This window comes from Crocodylus porosus, unplaced genomic scaffold (genome assembly GCF_001723895.1).
Source record: "Crocodylus porosus isolate Cpor-Errol unplaced genomic scaffold, CroPor_comp1, whole genome shotgun sequence".
NCBI classification, from domain to species: Eukaryota; Metazoa; Chordata; order Crocodylia; family Crocodylidae; genus Crocodylus; species Crocodylus porosus.
In genome coordinates, this window is record NW_017728886.1 from 262,526,917 (window position 1) to 262,551,500 (window position 24,584).

At 45.7% G+C, this 24,584-nt stretch overlaps 1 protein-coding gene across 1 annotated transcript in view; it reads right to left on the reverse strand.

Moving 5' to 3' along the window:
- FAM135B (family with sequence similarity 135 member B) overlaps nt 1–24,584 on the reverse strand; it is a 228,211-nt gene that overhangs the window by 14,617 nt on the left and 189,010 nt on the right. The window contains exons 10-14 of the mRNA XM_019553091.1: nt 22,858–22,931; nt 12,017–12,171; nt 8,322–10,398; nt 5,989–6,155; nt 3,999–4,090 (exon numbers count right to left, since the gene is read on the reverse strand). Coding sequence (XP_019408636.1) covers nt 3,999–4,090; nt 5,989–6,155; nt 8,322–10,398; nt 12,017–12,171; nt 22,858–22,931 — 2,565 coding nt within the window. The remainder of the gene's footprint in view (nt 1–3,998; nt 4,091–5,988; nt 6,156–8,321; nt 10,399–12,016; nt 12,172–22,857; nt 22,932–24,584) is intronic.

Sequence of the window (24,584 nt, forward strand, 5' to 3'; positions counted from 1 at the left end):
TCATCAGCAAATTTGAACAGGGTGCTTTTTACCCCTCATCCACGTCACTGATGAAGATGTTGAACAGTGCGGGCCCGAGGACCGAGCCCTGTGGGACCCCGCTGCCCACCTCCCTCCAGGACAAAAATGACCCGTCCACCACCACTCTCTGGGTGTTGCCCTCCAGCCAATTGGCGACCCAATTGACTGCGTGGGTGTCGACACCACAGCCCTCCAGTTTCTTAATGAGAATGGGGTTATAGCACTATAAACCTGTGCACCATTACTGTGGGCTCTAACAAAGTTATCACAGGATGATTGCACTGTTATCATAAATTGTTGTTTGGTATTTGACAGTTAATCAGTAGGATGATCGGCTGTAGCAGAGGTTCTACATTATATATGACTCATGACAATACTGCCACTCGCAATGCAATGAAATAAATAATAAACTGCCAAGTCTACAGGACTGCAAGTGATCCTCCTTTTTTTAGAACTGTGTCATTTGGCGAACCAACAGGACTCTAAATCAAATTCAAAACTAATGAGATTCTAGGGAAACAATCATCAAATGTTGTCACACACATTCAGGGAAAACATATTTAGTAATTAATGCTTTTGTGACAAAATTCATCTTGCTAATTGCAGGCCTTGCAAAGGAAAACACAAGCATAACCAATTTGCTATACTGCCTTAAAATAAATCTTCTCATAAACTAAAAGCAGTCCACTACCCTCCTGCCTGCATCAATATAATTAATGATTTTTTTCCTGAGCTCATTATCTTGAATCTTGTAGGCTATTTAAAACTGGAAAACAAATACTATCCCAAGTGTAAATCACAGACAAACAGCATGCAGAGGCGTAGCTCACCTGTCTGTTTTTCATGCCTCAGTATCATTTCAGGGACTGTTTTCAGTCAGATGCATCGTGTCAAATGTCTAACAAACGATTTTCCAAATGGAACAGATTTACATTTTTTCCCCCTGGGAATGCAACATGTAGTTTGGCAGCCTGCACTGCAGATCTGGTATGGCCACAATATCACTCTCTCAGTGCAGGGGGTCAAGACAATATGGAAGTTATAGGCACAGGAGTAGGATACATGGATTCAGAACCCAGCTCTATGGGGGCGCTGCTAAGACCTCAGCCAAGTGGCTTTTCTTCTCCATGCTCTAATTTTCCACAAAATAAAATGAGGACAACAGCTCAGCACACTCTTGTTCAGCGGTGTCAAAGATGTGGTCCATAGGTTGGATTTGGCTTGTGAGTCTTGGACTGATCCTGCAATGGCACATGGCACGTGCTTGCCCTGAACCCACATTGGGTGCACGCAGCCAGTCTGGCACACACTCTGGGGCTGAGTTAGGTGCATCAACCATCCCTGAAGACCAGAGCCAGGACACCGCACTAGTCCAGTATGCAAGCAGCGTGACCCTGGAGAAGGACCAGTGTATGCTGCATGTGGTGCATGGGGCTGGATCCAGTTTACACACTGTACCCCACCAAACCAGCCCTTCTCACTGGCTGTAGGCTTGTCTGGATTGGGCCCACAGACTGGCCTCGTCAGAATAGGCACCTCATGCAGTTCAGGATCTGCATACAAGCCCCAGGCCTTAGCAAGCACATATTGCATGTAGCACACAGGGTTGGTCTGAGGCACATGCTGTATGAGCAACCTGTGCTAGACCAACCTTGCATACTGGTTCCAGGGATGGGGCCGGCCTGTGGGTCTGATCTAGCCTGTAGACCGCTCCACAGTCTTCATCCAGCCTTTGGGGCCAGATGAGATGGACACCCCTACTCTCGATAACAGAGGTAAAGGTAAAGTTGACTTCTTTCATGCTTATAAAACCCTGTCAGGCCTTTGGTTGTAATACAAGGCATTCACCTTGTTAATATAATTTTGCATTTGTTCTAAATACAGGACCTCTACTGATACCACTTGAGGGCAGCAAGAGTTCAGTCCATTCAACAGCTGCCTTCCCTCTGGAAAAGAAATCTTCCATGCAAAGAAACAGAAAATGCTGTCCCTTTGTCCCAGTACTGTCATTAAAGCAAGTTAATGTTTTGGACTGGCACTGGAAATCCTGACTCTGTGAATGAATATGCATTCTATATACTAAATAAATGTGTCACTCTATATTACACCACGGGCACAACGTGAATTGTTAGTGCTTTGCATTACACAGATGTTAAAATACCTTCTTTATCATTCAAGGAAATTAACCACTCTCCACTAAACAGAAGAAACACCAAACAAACCCAAGACTAGCAACCCTCTCCCTTTCCCCAGTAATGGATGCACTGCACCACCTTAAGCATTTACAATTGACATTATTAGGTACATTCCTTTCCTTCTGTTCTGAGCGATGCTGCACATCAGACAATAGATTTATGAAGCCATTGTGTTTGCAATGACCATGATACTTGTAACAGTGTCTTTTCCCCAAGGTCTTGATCTGATGGTCACTGACATCATTTCTTAGTTCACAGTCATATTCAATGGCATTAGGATCAGGCCTGGAGAACCAGAGTCTTCAATGAGAAATATTTTCATTACCCTAAATCAGAGTTAAATCAGGATTCTTGTGCAGGACGCTGCGGAAAACTCCTAATGGGATTTCTCTTGAAGGGTGCAGACACACAGAACATTTACTATGGAGTAATTTACCCCAGATTTCACTGGGCATGTCTGCATAAGATGCTTACTGAATATTTCCCAAATAATACTGTATAGTAACGTGTTGCAGCAAGACCCGAGCTACTAACTTAATAATGCTGTGCAGTAGGCGATTGCCTAGTAAGTAACACTAAATAACCATGCAGCTGCGCTACTGTGCAGTAACTCTAGGTACTGTGCATTTAGTTAGTACTTTATTAAGAAAGTATTGAACTAAATGAGCAGTATCTAAGGCACGTTAATGAATGTGTAGACACACCCACTCTGTAGCAAGGAGTGGGGACAAAGCCACCTGCCCCAAACATTAGGTGCAATTACAACATCTCTCCACGGGGTGTCATAAGACCCGATTGACACTGAAATGTCCCCTGCTACTATGCGAGAGGCAAGAATCCTTGCGTGTGGTATTTTTTACTGGACCAACTGCATAGTTGAGGTAGCCATAGACAGGATTTTGAGGACCACATTACCATTCCTCAGGTCTCTCACAGGAACTAACACAAGATATATCACAGCAAGAGATCCAGTTTATTCCTCTTTCCCACCCTCTATTTGGCACTGGGGAGGCCACATCTGGAGTCCTGTATCCAGTTTTGGGTACCCCACTACAGGAAGGATGTGGACAAATTGGAGAGAATCCAGCGGAGGTCAGCAAAAATGGTCAGGCAGCTGGGACACATGCCTTGTGAGGGGAGGCTGAAGGAGCGGGATTTATTTAGTCTGTAGAAGAGAATACAGAGGGGATTTAATAGCAGCCTTCAACTCCCTGAAGAGGGGTTCAAAAGAGGATGGAGCTGGACTGTTCTCAGCGGGGGTAGATGACAGAACAAGGAGCAATGGACTCAAGTTGCAGCAAGGGACATTTAGGTTAGATATTAGGAAAAACCTCTCAAGAAGAGGGTGGTGAAGCACTGGAACAGATCACCAAGAAAGGCTGTGGAGTCTCCATCCTTGAAGGCTTTTAAGACCCGGGTAGACAAAGCTTCATCTGGGATGATCTAGTTGGGGCTGGTCCTGTTTTGAGCAGGGGGTTGCACTAGATGTGACCTCCTGAGGTCCCTTCCAACTTTGATTTTCTATGATTTTAAGAATGCTATGGGTACCCGAATGTTTGCTTGTGTCTGTCCTGACCACGCAGTTGATTTGATAAGCCATATCACCTACAAGAATTATTGCCTGTCACATATTTCCTGCACCATTACAACAGCATCACCTCAATGCTACCCTACTACTATGGCCTTTTTCTGATAAACCATCCCGTGAGACCTACATTTCAGTGGCTTCCGGAGAGGAGGAGAGGGAGAGGGGTTGCAGGGCACAAATGGGTCCTATTCTACCTGGTTTCTTTCAGACATCAGGAAGTCCAGTTTTCCACCGGGGAGTCCCAGTTCTATAAAAGTCTTTACGAGTCGCAGATCCGCACTGTTACCTAGGAACACAGAGAACTTCATAAAACTTTTCAGTTCATGGTGAGCCAAATAAAAGAGATTACATCCATGCATCCAGCAGATGCATGCAGACCACTCAGGTTGTCAGTCCAAGTGTTGCAGCGTGCATATGGGCAACATGCCAGATTCTTTCCCCATCAGGGCAACAGATAGAGGCTCTGTCCTTCCACCTTCTATTTAGCCAGAAGAAATTAAGGTGACCAGGCTGTAGCCTGTTCAGGAGCACATTGACTTTGTCTTGCTCTCCCAAACCAAACACAGGGGTACATTGGGGTGGTTTATCTGCTCTACGGTCTCCCAGTGCACTGTCCCTCGGGGAGATGTCTCTATGCGCTATAATACAGAACTGTGCCTAAAGGTATAATCCAGCTCAAACACACCTTCCCTTGATATATTTACCATTAACGGCTGGCTTTAAAAAAAGCTTTCCTAGATCACAAAAAAATTAGCAAGATCTCCAAAATGAGAAGGTGCCTTTTCCTAGGACAGCTCTGAACCTATGAGGTGAGAGACACAACCTCAAGTCCCTGATCTGCTCCAAGCACCGGGTTTCTTTCTCCCTGTCCCCAACACCCCCACCCTCCTATATTTGATCAGCATCCTGGAGCTAAGAAACCATTTCTATCCAAAACGGTACATTCCTGCAAACAGTTGCACTTTCAGTTGATTGGCATTTCCCAATTAAACTCCACCTAATTGAAAAAAAAACTGAAAACTACAGCCTAGCTCTGTGTGCTAATCTCAATACTACTTCTCACTCCCAGTTCCTCAAAAGCCAATCGCCTTCTCTTCTGATGACATTTTTTGAGATAACATTTTTACACCATCCTTAAAAATGAATTTTCTTTCAGTGTGACAATCAGTTCCTCACCTGGCAAAACCTGGAAACAAATTTGAAAGTACTGTGCCCCTTTATAAATCCACAGTACAGCCACCACTGGAATACTGTGCCCAGTTCTGGTCCCCACACCTCAAAAAGGATATAGGAGGACTAGTGAAGGTACAGGGGAGAGCAACAAGGATGATCAGCGGTATGGAGGAGCTCCGATAGGAGGAGAGACTACGCTAGGCCTATTCAGTTTAGAAAAGAGAAGCTTGAGGAGGGATGTGATAAGGGTTTACAAAATATGAAATAGTGGAGAGAAAGTAAGTAGGGATTTACTATTTACTGCCTCTCTCAATTCAAGAGCTAGGGGACACAAAATGAAATTAGTTGGTAGTACGTTTAAAACTAACGAAAGGACATCCTTTTTCACACCGTGCTTATTTAAAGCACAGAACTCCTTGCCGCCAGATTTGCCTGGTTCAAAAAGTTGAGCCAGATTAAAAAACACACCGGACAAATTCTTGGAGGAAAGGGGCATCAGTAGCTGTTGAGTGGGGGAGTGAGGGGCACAGCCTCTGAATAAGATCTTCTTAGACTTTAAAGGCTGGAGGCTGGCAAGTGAGAGAGAGAAAGCAGGGAAAACCCTGATCAAACTCAGTTCACTCTCCCTTTCAGCACCCATCTGCCACTGTGCCACACAATACCGGGCAACATGGACCTACGGGTCTGACCCAGTAATTGGTCATTCTAATGTGCTTAAATGGTAAGGAAGTTGCGGGCATTTTTATCAGGCAGAAAGGGATTTTTAAAGGTCTGATTTTATGAACGTTCTCCCTTTTCTAACAAGTCTTGATACTCTAAATACTCAAAATTTCTGCACCAACGCTTTCTAGCTACAGTAGATTAAATGTTATATTATAAGCTGGACCAAGAGCTAGCATAAATTATTCCTATGAGGCTACGATAGCTTAACGTAATTGGAAATCTGGCCTTATGACATTTTTCCCCCCCATTTTTGCTGCGTTTCTGTACAGCCTGTGTGTTTGGTCTTACCATCCAGTCCATGGACACAGACAACCAGGTGAATTCCATCTTCCAAATTTTCTTCCTCTTCCTCTGGTGGAAAATATGGGATATCAGAAGCTAGTACAGATAAGTCACTGTACAGAAATCCTTCAATCTTCATTTCTTTTTTAAATTTTTCTTTGGCCTGATAAAAACTGGAGAATACACTAATTAATTACAAGTAGGAACTGGGTGTTCAACAATAAACCTTTAAACTAGGAATGAGCGGGACAGGACTAGCAAAAAAAAAAAAAAAAGAAGCCATTTGCAGCTTTGAAGTTAAAGCTCCATGTACTGCATCTTCTAAGTTAAGATCACTCTGAGGGAAGTGAGAGAGATGATGGAGGGCTTGGTACACATATCTATATCAGTTCCAAAAGGGGCTGGGTTGTATCCAGGGAGACAACACTTTCCCCCATACCAGCTCACCTGCTAAGCACCAAGAAATGTTTGACATCCGATGGACACATTAGAGATACATTAGCAAAGAAATCTAAGCTAAGTAAGGGGAAAGAGGGGACAATGCCCTTAAAACAAGTTAATGTAAAGTTGAATGTAGTTATTTCATAGACGTTAGGGCTGGAAGGGGACGCATAAGATCATCGGGTCCAGCCCCCTGCCCCAGAGGCAGGAAGTCAGCTAGAGTCAAAGGATCCCAGCAAGATAAGTGTCCAAACGTTTCTTAAAAAGTGTCTGGGGTAGGTGCTTGCACCACCTCCGGTGGCAGTCTGTTTCAGGCCTTGGGAGTAAAGAAGTTTTTCCTTATGTCCAGCCTGAAATGGCCTTGGAGGAGTCTGTGACTGTTGGTCCTTGCCGTCCTTTGGGGCGCTCTGGTGAACAGGTGTTCCCCCAGATCCTGATGCAGATGTTTTGGAGATGTTCAAGTTTATACGGACACTTAGCAGCTAAGTTAAGAACCAGTCCATTGCCTGCAGATTTGGTCTAACAGTTTCCATTGTGACGTTTAAGGTTTGGCACTTCAATTAATGATTTATGTGCCAATAGAGGCAACCCACGTTTATAAATGCCTGTTGCCTGCTGACTCAGTAAGAGGCACCCTCCACTCATGGAAATGCCTCAGTGTGGAGTTTGGTCTCTGATCTCCACGAACTAAGTGAGAATAGTTTACCCCAAATCTTGTGGCCAGACTGTAGCCATCCAACTGGTGAGCAGTTACTCATGTAAACCATCCTTTTGCTTTAAGTAGACTAGTAGGTACATAACTGCTTACCAATATCAGTTCCCAAACTAGGGGTGGGCAAGTGGGACACTAGCTCTGAGTGCCAATTTGGAGCGGGGGCTAAAAAGGATGCCCTCTGGAGAGTCTGGGCAGCAGCAAGTGCCACTCCTGTGCGGTGAGCCATTGTGACAACGTCCCCCGGCATAACGGGAGCCTTTGCTGCAACAGCAGCTGGGGTCTTTCAGTCTCTGGTAAAACTCTCCTGTGTTCAACACTCACTCTCCACCCAGGGCACCAAAGTTCCCAGTTATGCCTCCAACCAGTACATTAATAAGGACGATGTCACAATCCGTGTCATCATCTTCGGGCATTAAAGCCTCGGATTTAGCAAAGCACACGAGATGGTGAAAAGCTGCGTCAAACAGCAGAGGAATTAAGCGCACGCTTAACTTCAAGGACAAATGTAAGTGCTTTGTTCAGTTTGGGCCTGGAGCCCACCAACCGTAATTTGGCTAGAACAGCAGATGGCAGAAGCAACAGGCATCAACTGAGGAAGTATTCAATCATAACCCCTGCTATATGCTGCCACTCGGGATTATAGAAGTTGCAAAGAATTTAAAGATCCATCATTTTACCCACCGAATTAGTTTAAGATAATTGCCTATGTCTCCATATTCTCCCAGCGTTGAAGCAAGGACAAAAGTAACAGAAGCATTTATAGTACGTCAGATCCTGTAATACGTTGTTAGTGAGCAAGTCAGTGCAGGATATTGGACAGGAGGCAGAGAGGAAGGAAGGAAATGCTAAGGCATTGCACTGAGAGCCAAGAGACGGGGGCTCAGCTCCCAGCTCTGTGACAGACTCCCTGTACGAACCCTTTCCAACCAAGCCCCGTGGGAGTTGGGTGCCCTTTCATCTTTAAGGACCTGGACCTCAGCGTCCGTCTCAATTCTCTGTCTGTAAAAGGGGAGCTATAGTCTAGTTCCATTCCCCTGATTTTGTCCATTTAGATTATTTCTACTTTAATTCCTCCAGGACAGGGACGGCTGCACAGAGACTAGCAGACTGGAAACCTCGACTCTTGTTCGACCCTCCGGGCATTATCACAACACTAATAAAGGCAGTAATTACATGCTCTTACTTCAGCATCCTCTCATTGGCCTCTTCATCCACGTCGTCTGAATGAGAAGAGACAACTCCGAAAGAGCCCAAGGGCTGACGCGTGATCGGGAACACAGCCTGCTTTGAAGAGAAGCCAGCCGTAGCTGGAGTCTCTTTGAGCACAGAGGAAAAGGGAAGACACGTGGCAGTGCAAGACACAGACAGGTTAACCACGTCGCCAGCCTTTCTGCTCTCCAGGGCTAAGCCCTCTGTAGCCACAGAATGAAACCCAGTGCCGTTAGCCACAAGTTTGTGCTCCCTCTCATCTGGATCCTGAGGATACTCGCTCTGAAAGGGCCCTGAAGCAGGGTCCACGAACGGAGGTGCATCACCAAGTGTGATTTCTTGTAAATCCTGCATTTCCTCACAGGGCACCAAGCCTTCACTGCTGCACTCTCCTCTCGTTGAATCCAGTCTGGCTGACGCCTCTGCAGAAGCTGGAAGAGTGTAGCAGAAGTCTGGCACCTGGCTCACGCAGTGGGAGAAATTCTCCACGTCTGATATACCAGCAATAGAATAAAAGTCTTGACCTATTTTCAAACCCTCAGCCACAGACTGAAGTGTCTCATTTGGGTCCTTGCTATATGCATCAGCTGGAACTACATTTGTGTCCAAGTAGGTGCAGGTGCTTGGTGTTTTTAAGCCATGCTTGCCTTTTCTCTGCACCGATGGGCATTCAGTGCTATCATCTTGGTGCTCTGTTACATTAACGGGTTGTTCTGCATATCCCAAACTACAGTCTCTTTTGGTGAACATTTCCTTATCTTCATCTTCCCCCGGTAACTCAGTGCTGCAGATGCCCTGCTTGACAGTGGCATTAGCACTCTCTCCTGAGGCAGGGCCTGGGTCCAACCGCTCACTTTGGGTTGCATTTTGAGAGTCAACAAAGCCCCCCATTAACTCAGTTCTTCTGTATTCGACATGCAAGTAGCTTTGCAAGTTCCCCTCCACCACCTCCAAGGCTGCTTCATTACTCCTGGATAAATCCTTGTCATCGATGGACTCCTCTGGACTACTGATCTGGGGAGCTGAAACCGATTTGGTCAGCTTGGTCAGTTCTACCTCCCTCTCTTCTTCCTCAAATGGCAAGGAGCTAATTGAGGTCAGCGATGCCTGAATCCCACTGGGCAAGCTTGTATTGCTTTCTGTGTGGCCCCCCTCCAGTGAGTTCCTGTGTATGGCGTGCCTCCGGACCAGCTGGTGCAGAATCTCGCGGTCACTGGGCAGGTCCAAAGCCCTGCTACGGGCATCGGACCAGGCCACCGAACTCGGCTCGCTCTCAATGCCAGAATCCGAGATTATGGATGAGGACCTCTTTATAGCTCCAGAACTCAGGGTAAACTCCTCACATTCCTCAGCTCTTTGCTCCTTTGGAAACGGCTTCCCTTCAAAAGTACCAATGGGGAGTGCTTTCAAAGCGGGCAACAGAGTCTTGCTTTCTGGATCCCCTGGTTTTCCAAGGCCGTTCAGTCGATTTAGCGCAAGCTCATCTGAAGTGAGAGTATCATCACCATCCTTGGACGTAGCTGTTTGACTTAATTCAGCCCCATCTAACAAGTCATCGGTTCCACATGCCCCGTTCTCATACTGAGCACTAATGATGAACACGGGTTCGCTTTTACGGGATCCCTTATTGCTAGGTATTGTGTGCGTAATGCTTGTTGCAAGTCTTTCAGCTGCTAATGATGCATCCACTGATGCCTTACAGTCTTCTGCTGGCCCCAAGTTAGAAACTGTTTCCTCACGAGAAACAAACAGGTTTTCCTGGGAGACATCAGTTTTCCTTTGGCCTTCTTTGTTCACTGTATATACCTGAGATAACGAGTGCTGGGTCAAGCCTTCAGCTGCAAAAGCAGAAGCTTCAGTACCACTATAGATGCAAGTGGGATTCCCATTGATCTTATCCGTGTGTATTAGTAGAGGCTCTCTCCTGAATTTCCCCTTTGGTGATGCAATGTTATCATCTGAAGTGAGATCCCCCTTGTTATTTATTAAGTCCATTTGCACGCTGTCCAAAGCAGGACCCTCAAATGCTGGGTACCTGCCCAAACTCTCCCCTGAAAGGAAAAAAAAAAGTTAGTGTTGATAAGGATGTACCAAAGCACCCCAATACAATATGGATTCATGGCCACACAAGAGCTCAAAACGCCCATGTTTACTACTTACATACACAACCCAATAAATATTCTTCAAGCATTAACTGTGTTGGTCAAGAGTTACACCACTAAATAATGAAGGCATGTCTAATATCGGATGTTCCTAGTATATTGTGGCCCTTTTGCTCCCACACGCACTCCAGACCCAAATGTGATGATGTCCTAGCAACCAAGTTGCTCTCAAGATCTCACTCTATGGCAGCGGTTTTCCAATACGGGTACCACCAGCAGCATGCAGCCAACCAGTAGGCATCAACAGACTTATTATAATTACTTTATTTGACAGAAATTTGCTGGTGGTACTTAAGGTTGAACTGAAAAATTTGCTGGTGGTACCTAAACTTATATCATTTTAAATTAGTGGTGCACAACCTGTCAGAGTTTGGGAACTGCTGCTGTACGCTGTGCTTGAGAACACATGCTAAATAAAAACTTGGCCTTGCCTCATTGATGCCTCCGGGTTTTTGCTGTGTGCAAGAGGGTGGCTGGGGTGGGCTTGAGAGGGTCCCTTCTTAATGCGTGTTGGAGCTGTGTGTGCTTGGCACCTCCAACAATCACGCAACTTGGTTATATTGATGGTCTAAAACTAGCACCGCTGTTTTCTCTGGGGTCAGTGCTGATGCCACTTTGCTTTGTAAGATTCTTCCCAGCGTTGGAAATGCAGAGAGGAACCCCGGGGTGGTTTGCTGGGTATTTCAAAATAATGTCTGGGTATTTCAAAATATTGTGAGGGCAGACACTTTGGAAATTCAGGCCTACGCCCTTATTAACACGGATCCACTTGCCACAAATCAGAACATGCTTGGTAAAGTACTTGGTAAAAATTACAGGAAATTAAGAAGTGCATTTTTTTTTCAGTATGAATTCATGAAATTAAAAACAAAACACAAAATCCCCCGTTCCCCCTAATCCTAGGGAAAAGTGCCAACATGTCGCTTGATGCACGTCCTTCTGCTGCCGGCTTGGAAGAGTTAGAGAGGAGTTTTATGCAAGGTTTTCCCCACCACTAGATGTCACTCCAGCAAAGAAAATCACCGCTGCATTTTTCATTAAACTCTGGAGTGAAACTCCAAGGGAGTTCTTTCCTTCAGGTTTAACCTCCAGTCCTAGGGTTTAAATGGTTAATCCCAAGAAAAAAGAAAAAAAAAAAGAAAGAAAGAGAGAAAGTAGTTCTAAAACAGGAAGTATCATATTCTGGACCCTGCTGAAACAAAAAAGAAAAATAGGTATGAGCAGAATCAATCCCTCCATATTGAAATGCGACCAGAAATCCTGTCCCTATCCTTGATGGAAAGATCCCCTGGACCTTTAATGATCACAGGTGCCTGGACTGACCTTGGTTTTAAGCCCGTCTGTAACAGAGGATCCCCTTGCAGCCACGGTGCCCACTTGCACACTCACACTGGTTTAGTGCCCCTCTGCCTGGCCACTCGCCAAAGCTACTTCTTGCGATCATCTGGGAGCAAGCCCATCCCTGCACGGTGTGTGAGCGGTCCAGAGTTGGAGGTGGATCACTCACCTTTGTAAGGGAAGTCTATGTATCTGTCTTCAAAAATGACAGGGAGCGTGTTCCAGTCGCCGTCGATGTCGAGGCATTCAGCTGGCAGGGGGGGCATGCTGCTGAAGTACTCCGAACTGCGAATTTCTGTCGAAATCTGCCCGTGATTTTGGATCCTGAGACACCAGACACAGAAAGGAAGTGCATGCGGGCAGAGTTCCCGCACAGATTCTCTAGTATTTATATCAGCAACTTAGCAGAACAGGTCAGGGGAGGACCAAACCTGGCAGGCAGGGCAACATTTTGAAACCTGAGGTTAGGCATTTAGATCCATAGTGTGGCCCCAGGAAATGGCTTTATTTGCAAATGCTGAGCAATGACTCCAAGAGGAGTTGGAAGAAGGAGGTTCTCAGAAGCAGGCAGGGTTGGACCATGACATTCACCAGTGGAAAGCAGAAGAATCATAGAAAAGTAGGGGTGACAGGGACTAAAGAGGTCATCTAGGCCAACCCCCTGCCCTGAGGCAAGATGGAGCATACCTAAAATATCCCTGAAAGATGTCCGTCAGGCCTGTTCTTTAACACCTCCACAGATGCTGGCTCTCCAAATAGCCTCTTCCCACCTTTGCCCACCCCAGCACTGAGAATTTCCATCCCCTCTTAGTATCTATTTGCAAGGAACATTCTCACTCTCCTCCCATCTCTTTGCTATTCTTTCTGCAGAGATGTCTCTTCATCCTAGCAATTACAGCTAGACATGAGAAAGAGGATGGGAATGGTTGGGGAAAAGGCGAGGTCATGCTCATCTTTGGCTAGACACACCCTAACGCTGTAAAAGGATGCTCTTCCTCTGGGCAATAAACAGCTGGAAGGATGAAGCTGTATGCTCTTGGGCAGGTGTGGCTCTTCTCTAGCATCTTTGGAGGACTGTAGCTAATGGGAAATTAGCTCATTATGGGCTTGGTTTGCTGAGGTGCTGATCCTCCATAATTTCTGCTGACATTTATTGGAATGGTGGCGGACCTGGGACATGTAGCCCAATATGTGGCAATGGCAAATGTGAAGCATCTCCACGTGATCATAGGACGATAAGGCTGGAAGGGACCTCACAAGATCTTCTAGTCCAGATCAAGGTAGGATCGCCTCTGCCCAAACCATCCCATCTAAGTGTCTGTCCAAGCTGCTCTTGAAATCTCCCAGATACGGAGGTGCCACCACTTTGACATGTCCCAATGCTTGGCCACCCTCACAGTCAGAAAGTTCCTCCTAATCCTAAATATAAAATTTCCTCTGCTGCAGCTTGAGGCCATTGCTCTTATAGCCACAAAAACACAACAAACAAACAAAAAAACCCATCTCCATCCTCTCTATAACTGTCCTTCAAATATCTGAAGACGCTATCAGATCTCACCTTAGTCTTCTCTTCTCCAGAGATGCTTTTCCCTGGGGCATCACGACAGAGATGGAATAAGTAAACCCATCCATGACTTGGTGCCCGCTAACTTTTAAGGATATCCTCAAGACACGTGCCCTGTCTCCCCAGAGACTGCTGCCTGTCAAATATAAAGCTACCACTTTCCTTTCAAGACCTTCGCACGGCCATGCTATAATGTCACCAACTTCACCGTGCAGCGTGTCGTGTCTTACAGCCCTTTGTTCTGTAACACTAGAGATACAGACGCAAATAATATGGTTGCCAAACTGCTTTTCTCCTGGAAGATTACTCCTGATTGTTTTAATCTAAATTGAACATCTTCTTTAAAAAAAAAATTACCTTTCAAAGAGTTTAGTGAAAAAGCAGGTAGAGAAAGCAGGCTTACTACACAAAGTGAAAAGATGGAGGAAGGCAAATAAGAAGCAAGCGATTTTCTCTCTCCTCCGAAGACCCAGTCCTCAGTGGGAGTTTGGCCTAATTCAGGATCACAAGATCAGGGCCAGGCAGTGCCCTGCGTTACAGTAGAGATGCTGTGCTGCATCTCCTGAGGCCTTATGCTGCTGTTGCAGTGCCTGGGTTTTTTGCAGCACGCTGTGGCCTACGCAGTGAGCTGCAGCATGCCTAGCTCCAGCAGCAGCTCTCCCTTGCAGTAGCCTTACTCAGAAGCTTTGGAGCCCAGGAGACACCAAAGGGCTGAATGCTATTTGAACCTCCTCCTCAACTTCCCCTAGTTACACATCCCCTGCATCCCAATCGTGCTCTAAAGCACTACTGTAGCATATCACCGTCACCCAGAGGCAGCGTAAGATAAAGCAGTGGTAGTCTTAGAGGTGGGAGGGAGAATCTGCACCCCTGTACATCTTGGCCTTTGTCAGCCCTTATGGATATAAGCAGGAGGCAGTTTCGCCTTCTCTCTCCCTGCTCCAGAGTTGAATGGCAAACTGACTCTAGGGCGTTTTTTAAGGCAGGAGAAATGCAATCAATCAACCATCCCACAAACTGCGTTTATCCCTGGTTTATACTGCATGACAAGCACCAGTGAACTGAAGCAGAGGATGAGATAAAACATCTCAGCTTCTCGCATCAAAGACCTTTATACCCACATAGGGAATTAAGAAGGAACTGAAGGTGATAGAGGACACTGGCATCTCACCAGGGAGCTAAGGACAGGAGCCTGGACCTCACTCCATAGTCATGCCAAAGGCTGGCCTCAGTAACCCCCAACTGTAGCAAGTCACAGAGGCTGGGGGATCAAAGGCAGCCGGGTGGTTCTAGCAACATCTCTTTCTTATGTTGGCTGCAGAACTACAGAAATGGGTATGCCCTAGCCACGTCGATGGGCCACCTGGGACAGTCTTGGGCTGCTTCTTCTTTTGACACTGGCTCAGCTGCAGGTGCAATAGTGCAACCCTGCAAGAGGGTGATGCAAAGCCCAGAATTAGGTCTGGATCTGAATTAGAAGTACAGGGGCGTTTGAGAGCAGGTTGGGGGGCTGTTTTCTTTAGTCATGTAGATTAACTAGAGATGATGCTGAGAGAGCTCGGCTAGACCCCATGACTGGCATTCTCTAAGGAGGGGGCAACATTTTTCACCCAGTTACAAGATCTGACCCCACCGGCAGGTCTACACGGACAGATGAGGGGAGAGGCCCAGGCCCATATTGTTTTGAACAAACATGAAACTATTCAAGCTATAGTGCAAGTGTAATACATAGCTGAGTCATCACACTAGCACGTGGCGGGCCATATCTCAGCTAGGCCTACTGAGTGCCACTAGTACAAATAATAAATACTAATGATATGCAGCCAGAACAGGGACTAGCCAATAAAGCACTCTAAACAGCATTAACGGTAAGCCTCACTTCACAGAAGAAATATGAAATAAATACATGAAAGGATGCAAGGAGCACACATGCTTCAGTTAAAGGGACAGCAGGCTACAACAGCGGAGGGTGGGAGGTGTGCATTGTCTAAACAACAGAATAACAAAGCAGCATGGGATTAAAGAAGGAAGTTAACATAAAACCAGCTGCACCCATGATCCATGTAGTGAAATATCCTCTCTCTGAGAGGAACTACTACTGGATGCCTCCGAAAACTATCACGGAACCATGTAGCGAAGAAATTTAGGAACAGTATGCGGGTAAGCAAAGTTTCTCCTAGCCCCCATGCTTTACTGATTGGTTTCTACCAAAAAGCACTCATCTATTTCCATCCTCTCTAATAAAAAATGTGAATACTCTCCTTAGCCACATACAAGCCTAATGCTTTTTAGAGTTTATTAAGCTTTCGGTCTTCATGACATCCGACAGTGGCCAGTTGTGCTGGGTAACAAGGCCTTGTGAACAAAAGTGGGGGGGGTTTTGTCCGTTATAACCATGGTGCTTTTCACTTTTGCTAAAATGTCCCCCTGTCCAAATTCTCCTCCAGCCTGTGGGGAAAGCGCCTTTCAAAACAAAGTCTTTATTCAGCTCATCTCTTTCTTCTACCAGACAGAGATGCAAGCCAGAGCCCATGCCAGGCAGCAGCAGGATTGAAGGCTTTTTACAGGAAGGAGCTAAGGTAGCAGCACACGGATGTCAGACGTCTTGCCGTCAGATCCAGTTAATCGCTGTGTGATAACTGGAAATGACAAGCCTTGGACATGGCAGAACAAAGAAAGGCATCGGCCTAACTCAAACAAGAGGCTTGTCATCCAATTACTCTCTTCTTGTGCTTATACACATTTCTAGATCCTGGATGCATATCTTGTCAATGCTGGCATCTTGCCCGCGAGTTCCCTTTTGCTCTTTCACAGTTACCTTGGTCCAAACGTTTGACCATAAATCCTTTCAGAATAATTAAATAAAGGCCATGCATAGAAACCTGTTTCCCTCCTGCCTGGGCATGCTGTATTGTTCTGATTATAAATTGAATCTACACACAAGGTGACTCTACATTTTCAGGTTGTTTTAAAGGAAAAAAAAAACAACCCCCCCCAGCTTTCCCCTCCAAATAGAAGTCACTGACTACAGATAAAGTCCTTGAACTGCTACTCCCTTGTATGATTCCCTTGTGAAGTGCTGTAAGTAAGGAGAAGACTGGAAGGATTAAATTTCCTGAAAATACTAACATAAAACTATTGTCTGTAGCAAGGATAATATTGCTTAAGGTTTATCATAGTTGTCTTCAGCCTAGGATTCCAAGTCAATACCCATCAAGACAAATATCTGGAGTCAAATGGACTCTCTCTGTACATCTCATGTCATGTAAAGCCAAACCCCTGCATCCAAAACCCTAGTTTAAGAGGTTCAAAACCCCTAAGAGTACTACTTTTTGGAGGGATGTGGATGTATGTACATCACTTATGTGCAGGTATCAGGTCCAGTTTGATCTCTCCTAACACTGTGAAAAAAATAAACTCGGCTAATATGTGCTTTCAACGAACACACTTTATAGTTGTCCTTTAAAGACTTTAAAATTGAACTTCATCGATGTTTTGGTCTAGTGCTAGGTATCCAGGTTGCAGCTGTATTGGTTTAGAGGAAAAGGCACTCATAGCAGAGATGATATCTTTTATTAGACCAACAAGATTATTGCAAAAAAATAATTAACTGCAGTCAGTTCATAGTCCAGAGGACTTTTCCATCTATTGACTCCTCTGTGAAATCCTATGAAATACAAACTTTCATTTCTACCCAGGAGAACTTTTTACAAACTTTTCTCTGATGCCTGATGAAGGGCATTTGATCCCAAAAGCTTGCAATTAAAGATTTTTTTTCTTTTTTTTGAAAAAATCGTATCGGTCTAATATGAGATATCATCTCTACTGCAAGTCTTGATTGCCTTTGGTCTAGTGCTGGAAATTTTCAGCCTTCTTCATCTTCCTCGAGTAATAAATGCACAGTCCACGCTGTATATATAAAAAAAAAAAAGAAAAAAGAAAGAAAGACACTCAACACCCATGCTTCTGAAATGCATGCAGTTGCTAGCTCTTGTGGGCTGTCCCCTGGCTACAAGGACTGTCCCAGAGCTGGGAGCAGTAGAGATCTGGCCCCGGTGCCATTTACAGATGGCACATCTATCTCTGAGAGGAGAGGAGCACTTTAGTGGCTAGGATTCAAGAGACGTTTCTTGAACAACTCCGCCAAGGAATTGCTGGGTGAGTTTGCACAAACCACTTCCTCAATGGGTACCTTTGTCTCCTCTCCCACCTTTCGCCTTTCTTGCATATTTGCATCCTGGGACATTCAGTGGAGGGACAGTCTCTTTCTGTGGGTGCAAGCACCCAGAGCATGTTTTCTGTGCAACTTCTAGCAGAATAGGGCTTGATCTTGGCTGCTGCCTCTTGATGCATCATAATACAAATACGCTCCAAGCTAATTAAAATCTGACAGGCAGGTTTTAATTAGTTTTTATGTGTACGGCACCAAAGTTGTGTTAGATGCCTCAAATAATAATAAAAAAAGGTCATTAAAAAAAAAACAAAAGGTCCACGATTCCCTGTATCCGCAGTGGACAGGACGAGACTAATGGTCTTAACTTGCAACAAAGGAAATTAAGAAGGGGCATTAAGAAGCACTTTGTCACTAGGAGCGTGGTTAATCTCTGGAGGAGATCCCTTGGAGAGGTTGCGGGATCTCCAGCTGGGAAATTTTTAAGAGCAGGTTAGGCAAGCAATTGGCTGGGGTTTAGTCAGGCAGGGATGACCCTGCCTGGAGCATGGGTTGGACTAGATGACCTCCTCCAAGCTAACCTTTTTTATTCTATGCTAGCTATGGAAAAAAACAATCAGGATGTTCCCAGACATGCTTGGAGACTAAAACAATAGTGCAAATGTGTATGGTCCAATGATTGTTCTACTCAGCCTCACACCCAGTACCGAAGGAGAAATGGTTCGTTCCAGTTTATGGGAAAAGAGTAGCTACTGGTGCCAGTCCAGGGGACTGCGAGTTGAACTTCTTGGTAAGAGTACAACCCCCAATTTGATCCAGGTTTCTGTACAACTGGGAAGTGGACAAGCAGTCTTCTGGTCTGAGAGAGATTCAGACTGTGGAGTAAAGATCAGCTGTTCTCAACCCTTACAGACTCGAAGCGCCTCGCATTAGATACAAGACACCCCTTGGAAAATGCCAGCTCTTAGTTTTCACACATTTTTTCACTACGGAAAAATACAGCAGGTTTGTTTCTGCTGCAAAAAACTCAGAAAGATCACAGCAGGCAGTTGCTCTGGATTCCCATTTGAAATGTCTGGGTTTATTATGCGACTCACGTTTATACACCTACCAGCGCTAACATTACATGATAGCCTGGGGCACCCTGGCTGAAAATCACTGGTATAGATATACAAATAAATTACTGAAGGATAAAAGGAGGGTGGAGCTTAATCATATCAGCTGCTCCACACTAACTGGTCCCGAGCATATTCTTACCCACCCTTATTGCATAAGGAATACAATAGCACTTGGCACATGGGTAGGCAAAGTCCCTATCACAGGGGCGGGCAAAGTCTGCCCTACGGGCTGGACTGACCCCCCAATGGACTCCATTTCCCAACAGCCCCTGTGGCAGTGGCTCCTGGCTGCTGCCCCCAGGCCCATCCTGCTGCCCATAACTGGGCAGCTGGGATGGGGCCACGCTGTCACCACCGCAAGATCCTGGCCCCAGAACTGGCCCTGGCCCTGGAGCAGGTCTCCACCTGGCCACATGCCCTACCTGTGCATCTCTTGGCCAGTCTCCATAGAGACCCCAGGAACAAGGAGGCATGAAAATCATGAGACCAGGCTGGGCTGGGGAGAGCCCGGGTTCTGCAGCCTCGTGCTGCCTGGGTCTCTAGGGAGCCCCATGGGCAAGGGTGCTAACAAGAAAGCACCGAATTAGATGCTTGACTATAAATCACACAAACAAAGCAACTGCATATCACTTCCAGAAGGAACAGCATTCGTTGGTAAGCCTCAAAACCTAATGTATAATATCTTGAGGACATCCTAGTTAAACAGCTGTTAAGTATTTATCATAAATTCTTTACTTAGCTGAGGAGAGGGTCTTCATGATCGACCCCTTCATTAACATACACCTATTCAGGATGTAGATAGATGCATGTTATTAATAATTGTATATATACAATTATAAACCCAGGGGAAGTGGGAAAACATGGACCTGAGCTGATGGAATAACTGAACAAGAGCTCAGAGTTCCCGGGGTTTGGCCTGCACCCATCCTCCCAGGCATACGCGTTTTGCATTTCCATTGCTGGATCTGGATGCTAATATCTGGTGTCAAATGGACTCTCTCTATAGGTCTTGTGTCATGTAAAGCCAAACCCCTACATCCAAACACCTTGATTTAAGAGTTCAAAACCCTAAGAGTCCTACTTTTTTTGAGGGATGTGGACTGTATTTACTTCTGTTTAGCTTTCCAATAAAGTGATTCTCTTGAGAAGAAACCGGTGTTCTCTCGCTTTATTCCAGAAATAAAGTAAGTTGCCTTTGTCCCATATCGGGGATAGATTGCTTCCCTTAAAGGGTAGAAGTTAAACAGTGATAACTAAGCCCTCAATGAGAGAGGGCTACCACTTAATCCAAGGGTAAGAGCACATGCAAAGGCAGTTACCATAGAAGACTTGACACATGGCAATTTTCCACCCCCCTTATATCCTTGGGTAATTTGTTTGCATATCCATAACCTATATTTGGGGTTCCATATATAGGTTCTGGCAGCAGTCACTAGTGAAAAGAAAAGCCCATCTCTAGTCCTTCTGGCTAGGTCTCTTTTACTGGCACCTGTGGCCTGGGCTCGCCCTATACAACCAGCCCAAGCACTACTGAAGTTCCAGTAGTGCTACAGCTTTGTGCTATAACTATTCACAACACACTAAACTCTGCACTGAATCTGAACCAGCATCTCTATTTGCACCTGAGGCAGCTACAGATTTCAGTTCTTGTTTTCTTTGTTCCAATCTGTTGCACTACAGAAGTCTCCTAAGAGCTTGCAATTCCCCTTAAATTTTAACTTGAGTTTTTCCTGTTACTAACCACATCAGCCCAGCACTTCTGGCAAGTACTTTTGTTTCACTTAATTGAAGAGGACAGTTACCCCCTGTACAACAACCGTATCTGTGAACTCTTGTTTCCTCATCTGCAGAATAAGTCTAGCCCTCCTATGCCATCCTCAGGCAGTGCCTTCTAGTTTCCTCAACTTTTACTACATTTGCTGCTTTCCCCTGAACGCCCATTTACATATTCTAGCAGTGAATCCTGCCCTCAAGACAGCTCCAAGTGCCCCAGCTGAGGACAGCAGGCTTGCTCAGCTGTATCCAAGGGAAAAACATGTCCCTATGTATTTTTAAATGCAGCAGGCTCCAAATCCATTCCCCAGCTGGGACCTAAGCAACAGTGTCAAGCAGAGGGAAATAATTGCCTGCCTTGTCTTTCATAACACACTTCTGTGAGTATGGCCCAGTGGAGCATTTTTTTGCTGTGACACTCTTGCACTGTTGCCTCCTGAGCAATTTATCATCCCTTCTGAGCTCAAATCAGTCCTATCGTTACTAGTGCCAGCCTGGCGTCCTCCCTGTTCTTTGGTTTTCAGGTCCTGAACCACTTTATTCAGCTATGCTTCTAAAATCCTGTGGCTTTTGCTAGCTATTGCTTCTTGCTTCAAGGATCCTGTCTGCCTTCATGGATCCCCCTGTGCTAAACAGAGCTAAGTTCCTAATAGAGTCCATCTGTTTGTAGAGAGTACAGGAGAGGAAAGGCTTCTCATGACCAATCCACATAGGACACATGATGCAAGATTTCAATCCGTGCCCCGCTTTTGCTTTATCTCAGTGGTTCAATGGATCAGTGGACCATTATCACATATGTAATCGGAAGAAAAAAATCCTGATGTGGTCCCCAGACAAGTTCCCACAGTTTTGTGCATCACCAGCAGCCCACGGAGCAGAGGTTGGGAACAGCTGGAATGGATCATAAGTCTTTGAACAGAACCAACACACACATCACCAGTGTCTAGACAAGAGATCACAGGTCTCTGAAGCCTGAGTGAGAGACTGCACACTGTAATATTTTAAACAGGTACCCATGGATTTACAACACAGTGGGTGCATCTACAATTTTAGACACATTACCCATTTTTAAGGCATATTAAGGGCACAGGTCTACATACGTGCGTCCTTAACGCACCTTAAAAATGGTGATTTTAGGCTAATCACACCTAAATTTAATACCTGCTTGAAGCAGGTAACTAGTCACACTTACATTTGATAAGGCACCTTAACCCATGTGTGGATACCATAAGGCACCTTGACACTATACGACTGAGTGGGCTGGAGCCAAACCCATGGACCACGTGCTGCCACCGGGCACCACCAAGAAGACATAGTGGGTGCTTTTGCAAGGTGCAGACGCTGGAGCAGCGGTTCTGGCAGTAGTGGTCCTTGTCAGCATGCAAGTCAGTAAAGTGGGAAAAAGACACAAAGGCTCCTGTCAAAGAACAAGGGAAAGCCCCACCCCACCCCTGTGACTCCCTGCAGGAGAAGAGGGTAGCACAGCACAGACAGGGTCTTTGCTAGAGGCTTCCCTGTGCCTTTCCTTTGGACTGTTTCTTCCCACAGCACCCAGCACGACTTTCCCTGCTCCACCCACCTCCATCCCAGGCGCTGAGGGTGGGAGAGGTGAAAACACGGCCAGAAAACCTGCCATGCAGGAGGCACAGGGGAGCCACTAGCAAAGGCTCCACTTCCCCCCTGCAGGGAGTCACTGGGGGGGGGGGGCAGAGGGGAGCTTTCCCTTGTGCTTTGACAGGAGCCTTTGTGCTTCCTGCTCTCTCTGCCAACTTACTGCACGCTGGCAGGGACTGCTGCTGCCAGAACCACTGCTCCAGAGCCAGCATCTGCACCTTGCAGAACAGCACCCACCACATCTTCTTCTTGGGGGCACCTGGCAGCAGTGCAGGATGCCATGAGTTCAGCTCTGGCCCGCTATCACCTGGCACTGGGGAGGCAGGAACACAGGGAGGGGGCTAGAGCCAGGGCTGGGGGCAGGGCCAGGTCAACTGCATCCAGGGGACTGGAGGCTCCCACCTCTTCAGCCGGTGCTGGGCTGCGCAGCCTGGCTAAGCCGCCTTGGGCTGGCAGGGGCTGTTCAGGGTGCTGACCAGGGTAGATGTGCACCTAAATCACCTTAATGGACCTTCGGCTAAGGCTCATTAACTTTAGGCATGCAAACATTCACATGTAAACATGCCCAGTGAGATCAGAATAGGCCCAGCGTCATCTGTATGAAATCCAGATGCCCACTGCAGGGGTCAAGGAAGAAAGGTGCAGGCCCAGGAGCATAAGGAGGACAAAAAAAATTGTCAATGGGAAGAGGTCTTGCACAATGAGTTTGAAAAAAACTTCCTTCTTTTGGTGCCCAAGTGACAGGGAAGAGAGATGCAGGAATGACTTACAGGCTTTCCTGAAAGGTCAGTACAGCCAGCTTCTGGTGCTCAGCAGAGAAGAAAGCTTCTGAGAATCTTCTTACCTGGATACAAAACAGACAAATTAAATGTTAGGACTTTTTAAAGAGGATGGGTCCACACATATCTGCAAGAAAGCGGTGACCGTAGGGACCAGGCTTCAGATGCATTGTAGCTGTTTTGCAGCACTGTAGGGGAGCTGAAGCTGTTTTGCCTCTGGAGCAGCACAAAGCAAGCAGCGTGCTCTGGTGTGTATGCCTCAAGATGTTCAGGGATTGTTGGGACCGAAGGAAAATGGAAAATATCACTCTGCTCAAACACACACTCCGTATCTTTGCTCTGACACTGCACAGTTGTTGAACTCCACAATTTTCCCTACGGCTTTTAAAATGAGGGTAATATATTTCTTTTTCCCTGCAACTTACATAGCAATGGTGAATTTACTAAATGAGAACAGTTAACAGTCACAGTAATCTTTGACATCAAGATTTACAGTACCTCCCCGGAGAATAATGGGCACTTTGTACATAACACATGGGCGAATAAGCCCTACGGGATCAGAAACACATGCATCGGTGTCACGATCTTTGCAACTGAAAGCTCTCCGACTCTTTGCACGGACATTAAAGAGATCAGTTCAGCAATTCTTAACCAGTTGTGAAATAGCTATAGTTAGAAGTGGCTGGCAAAGCACATAGTGTGAAATAAGTTATAGAAAATCAGTACTGCTATCTGCTCAGAAACAGGCCTTGGATTTCAATCCAATATAATATGGAATCCAGCATATCAAGCTGCTAATTCTAGTCTGTGCTGGTATGTTCTGGAGTAATTTGTATTGCAGTATCCTAGAATGACCACTTAAAAACATGCAACATAATGGTTCAACCTCCCCCACCCCAAACTGTCTTTTAACAAACAGTTTTTCTTTCAATACATGAATGTCCCTTGAAAAAAGGCAGTTTAATAATATTACTTTCTATTTGAGTCTCTCAAAGCACTTTCCACAGCTGGTCAAGCATAATCGCACCTGGTTGATATATGGGAGAATAATAGCACATAGAGAACGATGGTCACATAGAAAGTTAGTAGCAGCCACGTCTAAAATCCGAAACTCCACTTCTAGGTACCTGCTCTAACCATGAGACAAAGCCACTTCTTTAGCATAAAGGTTGCATAAAGAAGGTATTTCTGCTTCTTACATTTCCCTATAAAGAGGTTGGTTCTTACGGAAGATACTACATCAAAGCAAGGCACTTAAGCACCTGCTTAACAAAGCAGGCAAGCAATTCTATTGAATTCAATTTTCAATTAAGCGCATGTTTAAAGTAGAGCTCCAGTGCTCTTATCAATGTAATATGATCAAATATACAAAAGCCAGTAATGCCTGCTTCCAATTTGGTCCTACAGGTACCTCCGCTTAAGTGCTACACCTGCTAAAAATTAGGCACTGGACCCAGGAAGGCAATACATACCAAGAAACCCATAATTCAGGGAGCAAGGATCAAGAGGAGAAAAGCAGAGGGGGAACATGCATTTCTAGCCTAGTAATGAAGTCACCACCTTATGAACGAGAGTCCTGAGTTCCCATCTCTGTTTCCAAGACTGTTTATGCATTTTACATTAAACAATTATTGGTTAAAAATCTTAAATAACAGCAAAAGCAGGGGCTTGGATCAGGCTTTCCCCTTCCCAGATAAAAGTCTATAATGTTTTTGAAG